The 11321-nt window shown below is 51.8% G+C and overlaps 2 protein-coding genes across 2 annotated transcripts; both read left to right on the forward strand.

Annotated features, from left to right (window-relative positions):
• Positions 1-807: 807 nt before the first annotated feature.
• Positions 808-6649, forward strand: EMH_0054460 (uncharacterized protein; the record flags this gene model as incomplete). The annotated part of the gene is made up of 11 exons (XM_038022825.1): positions 808-1068; positions 1552-1740; positions 1981-2094; positions 2368-2580; positions 2773-2871; positions 3181-3524; positions 3624-3735; positions 3977-4201; positions 4417-5492; positions 5765-5896; positions 6256-6649. The coding sequence occupies 11 exons, from the start codon at positions 808-810 to the stop codon at positions 6647-6649; spliced, it is 3159 nt and encodes a 1052-aa protein (XP_037878679.1).
• A 1793-nt stretch (positions 6650-8442) lies between these two features.
• Positions 8443-11124, forward strand: EMH_0054570 (glycine hydroxymethyltransferase, putative; the record flags this gene model as incomplete). Its single annotated transcript, XM_038022826.1, has 7 exons — positions 8443-8619; positions 8736-9009; positions 9193-9376; positions 9636-9794; positions 10186-10306; positions 10576-10729; positions 10991-11124. The coding sequence occupies 7 exons, from the start codon at positions 8443-8445 to the stop codon at positions 11122-11124; spliced, it is 1203 nt and encodes a 400-aa protein (XP_037878680.1).
• Positions 11125-11321: the final 197 nt, after the last annotated feature.

The following is an 11321-nucleotide window of genomic DNA, read 5'->3' on the forward strand; positions in this document are numbered from 1 at the left end:
GGGCTCGCCGCAGGTGCGCCGCTGTACTTGCTTCCAGCATTCCCCTACACCGTTGCGGTTCTTATTCGCCTAATACCAGTGCTATCTCCGACTGCTTTGTAGGCCGCCCACAGCTCAACCTCAGCAGTTGGGCCGCGCCTACAACGACGACGGTGGAGGTATAATAGCTGGTTAGTGCATGGGAGCGGCTCAGCGGTGCGTGCATGTGGAGGCGAAGCCGAATGCTTTCCGGAGCTCTAGAGAGCCGTCAGAGCCGTCCTGCGTAGGAGCAGCGCTGCCTCGCAGGGTGTGACGCTTCACACGAGGCGACACGCGGACTGGGGGCCATATGCAGACCGACCGAGGGCCAGCGGCCAACAGCGATAGCACCAGCACTGGCTCTGGCCTAGTATGGTTGAGCCGCCCAATGCCGCCACGGCGCAGCAGCAGCCTAGAGCGATAGCAGCACTTGCTGCAGCATCAGCAGCGCTTCGTGGTGTGTGTGTAGAGCTGCTCCGCGGCAGCTCTTCCACAATCTCCCAGTCACAGAAGCAGGCCGCACGCCTGCAGGACCGCCACACCTGCGTCTTTGTGCTGCAGCACCGTTAGCAGCTAGCACTCCGGCAGCACCTCAGCGGTAGCTTCAGCTGCCGCAGTAGCTGGGGAAACATCGCATGCACCATACATTTGACATAACGACCGCATCCGATGGGCCCGTTGACCGTTCAGACTGTGCTGTCGTCTTAAAGTAACTCAGAACTGCCCGGAGCGACTCACAGGACAAGTGAAAGAACAAAAGGATACCGTCTGTTGCGCATAGCACAGAGGATGCCTGCTGTTGAAGGCCCGGCCGCCGCTGGCGGGACAGGAGGAGGGGGCGGGGTTATGATGCTGCCTTCACACCCCTTGTATTATTTCTCCACACATAACGCATTGCGGGGGGCAGATGGGGAAGACTTGCATTTCCGCGTTTGCTTCGAAGAACTTCATGGCTCGCGCTCTTGCGAGCTAGATGTTTACCCCTTCTACGACGTACAAATGGTCAAGAGGCTCCTCATCAAAAAGCTTAGGCTCCCCGCCTCTATGCAGGTAACATATATATATATGTATATGTTGTGTCTGCAATGAATAGAAGTTCTTCTGTACACGTGTAGTGTGCGTATTCCCTCTTCTGCGCTTGCTCAAGCATGAGTCGGATATTATCTGTCCTTTTATTCAGCTATGTTCAGTTCTGATGTGCATGATATGGAGTTGCCAGTGCATCGCATCGGGCTGATGGGGTTGAAGGGGGAAGGGGGGNGGGGGGGGGGAAAGGGGGGGAAGAATTGCAAAAACAACTACTGTGTATACCCTGCTCGCGCCGTTATCACGGCATATATGGCGGGTAGTGCATGAGCTCGCTTCTTCAATGCGTGCTGGTCCAAACGTGTATCTGCATTTGTAGGCGCAAATATATGCTCACCCGTATCAATATGAATGTGATTGATTGTCCACCAACGAAATATAGGGGTTCATTCTCACATTGAACGCATTTCGTGAGTGGCCTAGCATTGGGTGTTGCTGTGCATTCAGGTAAAAGACGTACGTTTGATATTCAGGGGGAGTGAATTGCCCAACTGGCGACCCATGACCGTCTTCTTCGAAAATCCGGTCAAACGGCTGCTGTGGGCTGTTAGGGGAGGCAGTGCACAGGCTTCCATCAGGCCTTTTGCGCGCAGCCAGACCTTTCGCAGCAAAGAGCTCCTTAGGATTCTTGAAGAAGTGAGTTTCCTACTGCTCCCGTTATCTCTGCTGGTTCAGCTATACCGTGTGCTTTTTTTTCTTTGAATATTACGTGCTGGGCTGGGTTGTTCGATATTTGGGCTGGGGGCTTGTTTGTACCGGAACTAGCGATATGTTCCCATTGCAGGTGAGTGTTATGCTTGCGTTTCGTTGACGTAGCTGCTTTGCCGCCGACACAGTAGGGTGTTTGCGCTTTTTTCGGTCTTGTCGGGTGTGCAGGTCCGCCTTGGCTTTCGCAGGAACGTGGCGCCAAAACTGACTATGGATGGCACTGGTGGCACCTACATTTTGTTTGACGGCCGCCGGAGGCCAGTGGCTGTGTTCAAGCCTGAGGTGAGACAAGGCCAAAGACAAACTTCATTTTAGCATTCGTCTAGCTTCGATAGCTGTGATGCTCTGTGATGCAGTATAGATGCGTTCCCAAGCTCTACATGTTTCAGCACGTTGCGAGTTCAACGATTGCAGCTCATGGCACACCTGGACAGAGATATTCGCGATAGCGGTCTTAGGAATAGGATTTGCATGCATAATGGACAAGAGTGCTGTTTTTTTGGCAGCGCACAAGATTTGATGTCATGTTCGTTCCGGTGAATCTTGTGCACGTAGGACGAAGAAGCCTTCGCCCCGTGTAATCCACGAGGTTACGAGGGGCGCCTGGGTCAGCAGGGGCTGCGGGGAGGAGTGCTAAGCGGAGAGGGGGCGGGACGGGAGTTCGCAGCTTACCTTCTTGACGCGAGCTATGGCGGCTTTGCTGGCGTTCCAGCAACTATGATGGTGGAGGCGTGCCACCCGGCGTTCTGCAGCAAGGGCCAAATCGAAGTGGGCTTTGTGGCTTTTGTTTTGATTATGCCATACGTTATCTTCGCAGCGCTATAGTTTTCTATGTGTGTTCCCCAGTGATTACCGATGCTATGTGTGGGTCCACTGCGGGCGTATGTAATGCCGTAGCCATGTCAGTGCTTTGCTGATTCTGTGCGCGTCATCTCTTTTGGCTGTGACGGGGCGGTTCAGGTCGACGGGGACGTAATGATGAATTCATACGTCCGCAGCGAGTCGTCGCCAAGCGTTTCATGGAAAGTTGGCAGCTTTCAGGCTTTCGTGGAGGCCAAGGTGCGTCTTATTTCGTTGCGTGCGTTTGCGTGTTTGTTCTTAAATATGAAGAGCTCTTAATGAGTATGCACGAAGATGTGATCAATGTTTGTCTCTGTCTTAGTGTATAAAATGTGCAAATACGTACTTTCACCTTATTAAGGTAACACGTATGCTCAAATAGGCAACATAATTCAGTAGCGTCGGGTACGGGGTTGCTCGAAGGGATACCATGAAAAGATCCGGGCGGTAGTTAGTCGAAAGCATAAGTATCCACGTCGGATGTGCACAAATAGAAGTTTAACTTTGTGCCGTTTTCCTCGTTGACAGGAGTGTGTCGGAAACTTTGACGCTCGGCTCTTCTCGGTTGGCGATGTGCACCGTATTGCGATATTTGACTTGCGTGTCATGAACCTGGACCGGAATGACAGCAACATTCTGGTGGCTCCTGTGGTGGGTTACCAGAAGGAGTCGTCTGCTGGCAGCAGCTCTCGTAGCCTGCGTGCCTCAGGTGGGGTTGTGAAACAGATCCAGAGCAAATTGTTGCGCAGTGTTTCTGCTGTGGGCTCTTGCGGGACGCAACTTTGCGTGGCTGACAAGGCAGCAGTGGCAGGTGCGGAAACAGCAGCCTCAGCAGCGTCCGGGGTATTGACACCCGATGGAAAACCAACGAAGTGAGTGCCCAGTTTTTTCTGGCCAACAATCCGCAACCCCAGCGTAAGTGGTAGCCACACAGCCCAATTAGAGCAATTTACCCTGAGATGTTGCTTCAGGTGGTCCAACCGCAGGTTTCGCCTTATTCCCATTGACCACGGAATGATCTTGACGGACGTTCTCGATGTGGCGACCCTTGACCTAGTTTGGTTCGACTGGCCCCAAAGCAAAGTGAGGAACAGCAAGTTACTGCTGAGATGCGCTAGCTCTTCTGTTAGGGCTAAGCAGTAGCTGTTCGTTGGCGAATGTGGTCGTTGACAGGCTTTGCAAGTGTGCTACTGCAGGGGTGGTTGACTGGTTGTGCGGCTTGAAGCGGAGTTTTAAACCGTTTCAACTGTTATACAGCTCTCTGCACTGCGCAAACGCGACTGTGTATTTGGGCTGTGGTGCTGCGTGTGTTGCTTTCCATCAGGAACCGTACAGCGAAAGCGAACTGCGTCTGATATATTCATTCGACGTGGATAAGGACTTGGAGCGTTTGTCACGTCGGGTTGCCTTGAGGGATAATTGTCTGAGAACGCTTCGGCTCGCCACGAAGCTGTTGCAAATCTGCGCCCGCCACCACTTGACAGTTCGGGAGACGGCGACGATTGCAGTCCGCGACGACTTCGACGTACCTTCACCTTTGGAGCACCTGGTGAGCCTAGGAGCTTTTACTTCTGTTCCCACGGTTGCTGTTGCTGCCGCTGAGGGCTGACGTGGGGATCGCTGTATCGTCCACATATCTACCAGTCTGTTCCTCTTGTGGGCGCTACCAGTTAGCGGTGTTTTGGTCCACTGGTGTATGGCTTTTCTAATGAGATGTGCATCATGCTGGAGGGGTTTTGTTTACATGTTTGCGGGGCCCTGCAGATTCGACGAAGCCTAGAGATTTCTTACCTTGCCTTGGATTCGACGTCGTTAATGAGCACGAACAGGCTGGGCTTCGGGATAATGGATCTTGCCGAGTTGCAGGGGGACCCTGGGAAGCAGCAGGGGAGGCGCACGTCGTTCGAGGCGAAGCTGAAGAAAGCCTTCAGGAAGAAGAAAAGGGCTGGGGACGAGGAGCCTGTGGAGGAGCAAGCTGTTGACGGAAATGGAGTTTGCAGTCGCTGCGGTGGCCTCGTTCCTGCTGCTGGAGCGACCGCAGCAACCCCCCGTGGCAATACCTCAGTTAGTTGCACAGTTCCATCAACAGTTGATGCGGACGGGGAATTAGACAGTGAAGACCTGGAGGAGAGACCACTTGTCCGTTCCTGCACGACCATTGAGGCGTGGAGCGACGCGCGCTCCCCAGTAGGGGCACATGCTGCTGCGGACGCTTGTGGCGAACCAAGAGAGTGTCGCAACACCGCTGCTGCAGCTCTTGCCCGAGGAACAGCTCAACCAGCTGACCAGCGTCTCACTGCAACTGAGAACGCTGGGGAGCTGGCGCCTCCTGGGAGGGTGAATGCAGAAGGTGGACGACAAGCTTCGGGCGGCATTGCGCCTTGCCGATGCGGGGAAAGCGTTCAGCGGCGCAGCAGCAGCAGCATCGGCGATTCTGTGGACAGCAGCAGCGACAGCGAGCTAAGCAGCAACAGTCTGAGCACAAGTAGCAACGACGGGACGCAGGGTAGCTGGACGAGCAGCCACAGTGACGAGGACAGCAGCAAGTCGGCATCGGAAGTGGAGTCACGGCTGGCGCCCCCCACCTTCGGTAGCTTCCAAGCACCGGGGGCGGCTGGAGGGCCCCTAAGGCACCTTCCTAGCGCTGCCTTGTTCCGATACCCATCGGGGGAGCCGCGCCCTGTAGGACGCAATAAACGGCGAACAGCCCGTAACAGAAGACGCAAGACAGAAACAGAGACAGAGACAAAGACGGACGATGCAGCCGCTGCTCTCCCCTCGCCACCTCGCAATGAAGCAGCCGTGTTTGGCAGCAGACACACGAAGGGCACCGTCAGACGGTACGTTGCTGTCCCATCATCTTCATCCAGCTTGCTAAGACGAACAACTGTGACAACGCCAACAAATGTAATGTTGGTGGATTGCCTCTTAGAAACCTACGGCAACCGCACGACGAAGGCGGTTCAGCTGTTGCATCTCTCCTATTTGCTCTGTCACTGCTTGCTCTATCGATAGGATGTATCTATGTGAATTTATCCATCCATACATTCACACATATCTTTACCTCCACATACGTGTACACACTCATATCTTCACTGCGATGTGTTTATAGGCTTAACGGGACGGCGCGAGGCACCGGATGCCGGCCAAAGAAACAACCATCAGCGACGACAAGCACGTGGAGTCTGACGGACTCGAGCGGTCGTGTGATTCTGCTCGACTGGCGTGACGGCCGCCTTGAGAAGTGAGGCCCGCTCTCTGTCTACTCCATATGCATACACGTACACTGTAAATGTGCATGTTTTTCAAGCTCTTTGCAGATACAATAAGTGAATGCAGCTTGGTTTTCTGCGTAGATATAGTTAGTGGACATGTTTAGCACAAGTCTTTGCCAACACAAATGCTTCGGCTTCCGTGAGTACTGGAAAGCTTCGCAGGAGGGGTACAAGGTTCCTGCGGCTGTTTCTTTTTCATGTTGTGGCATTCATTCGTTTTCCTTTTCGACTTTCTTCTTGAAAGTATCAGTATGAATCGTGTAGAAGTGGAACCGCGGTTGCGCTTCACTTTCAATGCCGTATATGTTGCGGTTTTGTGTTTGCATAGGCTTTTTTTCGAGGTGTACGAATCTCTGCTAAGACAGCACATAGTGCACAACCATCCTCAGTGGTATACATACCCGTACAACGGAGAGGCGATTGAACGAAGCGAACGTAGACAGCAGACGTTTCGTCGGGAGGAGAGCGCGACGGTTGCCACACCGGTTGTCGCCGCGCCAACAGTGCAAGCAAATTCGCAGCGAGTCCATGCAACAAACACACAGCGCAGGCTTAGCTCTGAGGCAAGTGATGATGCCAGTGCCGCTGCTGCAGGCCCCCAATTAACAAATAAACATCTCAGGGCTGTGCAGCAACCACAACCACCGTCACCAGGGCAAAACGCTGACAGGGCGCCAGCAGCATCTCGCCAGACGCGCTTCAACATTTCACCAGATGCCTAAGTACGATCCTTCGTCCACCGATGCAGAGACAAAGGAGCATATTGATTTTTCTCACGCTGATGGCCTGCCCAGTCCAGCTTGCTTATCCTGGGCGAGGCTGCGTGTCAGTGAGGTTCTGCGAATGACACGGCACACCAAATTAACAAGCCCGTAGTGGACCTCTGAACAATCGACAGCTTTGCAGCGAACGCGGCCTATTCGCTCGTGGTGTCGACGGTTTCCGGTTATCTTCTGCACACGCAGGTGTGCCGCTATTGTTGCTTGTTGCATGTTAGGAGGCAGAACAGATGGGAGAGCAGATGGGGGAGTACATGGGACAGTTTGTTTCCAAAGATACTTTTCGTGTGGCAGCGAGGCCGACACCGGCAGATTCGCAGAGCAGAGCCGGCTGCGCTTCGACTTGCGCTTTCTCGTTGGTTGCTGCCAAGAGTCAGGGAACACGGCAGGCGATCCGTACAAATGCCTGGCTGCCTGCATGCGTGCATGCCCCTCTCCCCGTTTCGATCATTACACGCATTGTGGCGCAGTTGTAGGAGGGGTTACATAAGCATAAGCTTCTCCTGCGCAGGCGACGCATGGGTTGTGTGTACATATAACGGGGAGCCACGAGGCTGGCGGTTGCCAGCAGGGCAAATGGTTTTTTCTAACTCTTACATTGGCTGCTTTTCTGCCAGCTGCTTGAAGTATACTTTGTTTGGAGTTAACTTGATTGTTGATCTTTACTCCTTTGTTTCTCATGCATATATATTCTTAGTTCTATATATGAAACTATACATTAGAGTTACGTTGATATCACTGACCGTAGTCGCTGCTCGTATTTACCAGCTCGGCAGCTGGCTGCCAAAGTTGTGAATCCTCACGACAATACAGAGCTGGGATGCAGTTGAGGCGCTACACATGGTAGTGGTAGCTCGATCACGCACTACAAAAATAACACTGAAACATCATCACGTAACCGAATACAACCGAAGCATGAAACACGCACTACACAGCACACGACTAAGAAGTGATCAGGTACTAGACAACGGTGAAGCTTAGTAATGAACCACACAAAGCAGCAGTATACAGTAATCACATATTGCTCAACATAACAGTTGAACATAACCATGTACTACAGACGAGTCGGCATACGCAGTGACCCCCGTACCTCAGTATCTAATAGTATATTTGCGAGCAAAAATTTTCCTTACTTACGTTGAGAATTTGCGCATATTGATTTAAATTGAGAATTAGGAATGCGAAGGAGGGAATAATATATACAATTGTGAGCAAGAATGACTCATTCTTCACCCTGCAGACTCACGGGTTGTGGCGCGGCAGCGGAGACCAACCCCACTGCCTGTGCAACACAGCTGAGTTGGTGTTTTGTCTGCTTGTTGCAGGTGTTCTCATGAAGTTATATTGGTTTAATTTTGCAGGAATTATGAATATAACATATATTGACAACAATACGACCATAGACACGTTCTAGACACTACACCCCCCACCCACATGTATAGGGCCTTGTCCAGCTAAGCGCTGAATCCCGAAGCCATTCTTTTTTTGTATTGTTCATCTCGGGGAGAATATGGCGGCGTCACCTACTGATCTGGCAAGTATTCCCCGTGAAGAAGTTCTGCCTAGATGCTGCAGCGCACCGTCTAGACTAAGCGGCTACGCTACAGTGCTGCAGTCAATCCATATTGACTCTGGGGTGTATTCGGGGTTTATTCTGGCGACAGTTGTAATCGTGCAAATCTTTTTCACATGAATGTGTTTGAACTGCTTGAGAGCGCCTGGAGCTGTGTGTGCTTATGCCGGCGTATCTTTATGCGGCGAATCTTAACAGAACGAGAGAAAAGAAGGAAACTGAGAGCACTCCTTTTGGGTGTTGTTTGCAGCCTCTTAAGTATGCAGATCCTGAGCTGTATGCCCTCATAGTGAAGGAGAAGGAGCGGCAAGTCGACTGCATTGAACTGATTGCTTCTGAAGTGGGTTAACCTGACCTGAAACCTGACAGGTATCGGATCATGATCTCAGCTATTGATGAACTCAACAGCAACGGCTCTGCTTTCCCTCTTCATGTTGTTTTTTTTGCTTTCTATAGAATTTCGTGAGCACGGCGGTACAAGACTGCCTCGGCAGCTGTCTGACGAACAAGTACTCTGAAGGCCTCGTCGGCGCGCGTTACTATGGGGGCATGGAAATTGTGGATCAGATTGAATCTCTTTGCATGCAACGCGCCAAGGAAGCGTTTCGCCTTGACCCAGAAGAATGGCATGTAAACGTACAGCCTCTCTCCGGCAGCCCCGCTAACTTCGCCGTCTTTATGGCCCTCCTGCAGCCGCATGATCGATTCATGGGCCTCGGTCTCAATGACGGTAATGCTTGTGCATGCATGCATGCACGCATGCACCCATGCATGCNGTGCAGAATAGCAGTTACTTGTCGCCCAGGTTCGGCCTCCAGTGCCGTGTAGGTAAGCAGCAGCTACTGTTGCTGCGAAGCGCTGCATTGCTGCTGCTGCTGCTGCTGTTCCTGTTGCTGCTGTGGTGTCTACACAGGGGGTCACCTGACGCATGGGGCGTACACCCCGTCTCGGCGCATCAGTGCAACCTCTCTCTTCTTTGAGTCGCTTCCTTATGGCCTCGACCCCAAGACCGGGCTTATAGACTACGATGAGCTGGAGAGGCTGGCGACGCTTTTCCGGCCAAAGCTGATCATCTGCGGGCACTCTGCTTATCCACGGTACGCCAAAGTTGTTGTATACTTAATACATATTAGAATTTCGGAGTGCCTTTATGCTTTCTTTTCTCTTCCTCGGGTTTCACATCACCGCTGGCGGAGAAGTTGAAGGCTTATAAGGGTTTGCCTGTATCTGAAGCTCGCAGTTTCGGCTGTATGCTGGTGTATTTTCTTATTTTCCTGTTTTCTACACTCCGCACAGTATGTGTGTACTCCTATTACAACTCAAAGTTTCTATGAGTGGTATTCTTTCTCATCGCAGGCTGCTGGATTATAAACGCTTTCGGGCTATTGCTGATAAAGTTGGCGCTTTCCTCTGGTGCGATATGGCGCACATCAGCGGTTTCGTTGCTGCAGGCATTTTTGAATCGCCGTTTGACTACTGCGATGTTGTCACCACGACGACGCACAAAACCCTCAGGTGTATAGAAACTCCCCCGCTGAAACGAAACCCATACGCGCAATCCTCTCTCNGACGCACAAAACCCTCAGGTGTATAGAAACTCCCCCGCTGAAACGAAACCCATACGCGCAATCCTCTCTCTCCCCTCATCTGTTGTGTTTAGTTTAGTGTGCCTCTCATAAATCAGGAAGTATATATATGCGTGCATGCATGCATACCAGTGCGCGTATCGTATCTCTTGCTGCATTGCACTTTGCACATGAGTTGATAGTCATAGGCCGGCATATTTCCTTCTACGGGCTAGCCAATGCACAGATATGAATATTCATTTGGTTGTGCCTCGCGAGACTGTCCATGTTTTGTATATATATTCGTATCTTGCATGCGTGCATGCGCGTATTGTGTGCAGGGGGCCCCGCAGCGGTATGATATTCGTGAACACCAAACGAGTGCCAAATGGGGCCTCCAGAGTCGACGCAGCGGTCTTTCCAGGCCTTCAAGGGGGACCTCACGAGAACCACATTGCTGCTGTTGCTCACCAACTCAAACAGGCAAGCGAAGCACCGCCTGCCTCACCTCAGAGGCACAAACATGCAATATTATCTTTTCTGCTTCACCGCATGCGCAGAGGGGGCTGAGACCTTCCCCCCGACGAATGAATAACTGAACAAACACCCATATATGTGAATCTATGCGTGCTTGCACTCAACTGCTGGTTGGCAGTTTTAATACGAAATGCTAGGGAAGAAAGTGGTTTGATAGTTGCGCTGTTTGCTGGAGGTACACGTCTGCATTGCAGACGTGTACACCGGAGTGGAAAGTCTATTCACAAAACGTGTTAGACAACTGCAAGCTGTTGGCAGCTGAGTTACAGAGCCACGGCCTGCAGCTCGTCACCGGCGGGACGGACAACCACTTGCTGCTCTTGGACTTGAAACCACAAGGGTTGACGGGTGCGTTGTGTAGATACATGTATGATGAGAAAGCTGTTTGTATCTGCATGTGCGTTCTGCTTCCTGAACAGCCATTCCTGGTGTCCAGTGGTCCTCAATATCCTCTCTGCAGCCCTCTACCGATCCGGAAACACAGCGAGTCTACCTCACCCTGAGCGCCACTTTCTTCGTTGTTGCACGGAAACACCCTGAGGTTTTGAAACTACATTCACGTGAATACAGTGCGCTTGAGGTTGTGACGAATGCTTGTGCTTATCATAGGGGCGAAGCTTCAGTTGGTCTGCGACGCTGTGAACATCACGCTGAACAAAAACTCAATCTCGGGCGACTCACCAGGCATTCCTACCGGTGCGGGAGACAACAAAAAATCTTTTCTATATTTGGTTTCAGCTTAGGGTGCTCATGAGAAGGAAGGCTGTCGCTTAATGAATAAATACTAGCTACTGTAGTGATAATAGGTTTATCTCCTCCATACGGATGGAAATAATGTATTAGTATTAGAATAAAAAACATATGTACGTGGGTGAGTTTCATTTTTGTTTGCTGGGATGTGCTGGCAGGCGTGCGCATCGGTACCCCCGCCATGACGACT

Source organism: Eimeria mitis, genomic scaffold, assembly GCF_000499745.2.
Source record: "Eimeria mitis Houghton genomic scaffold, Emh_scaff56, whole genome shotgun sequence".
Lineage (NCBI taxonomy): Eukaryota > Apicomplexa > Conoidasida > Eucoccidiorida > Eimeriidae > Eimeria > Eimeria mitis.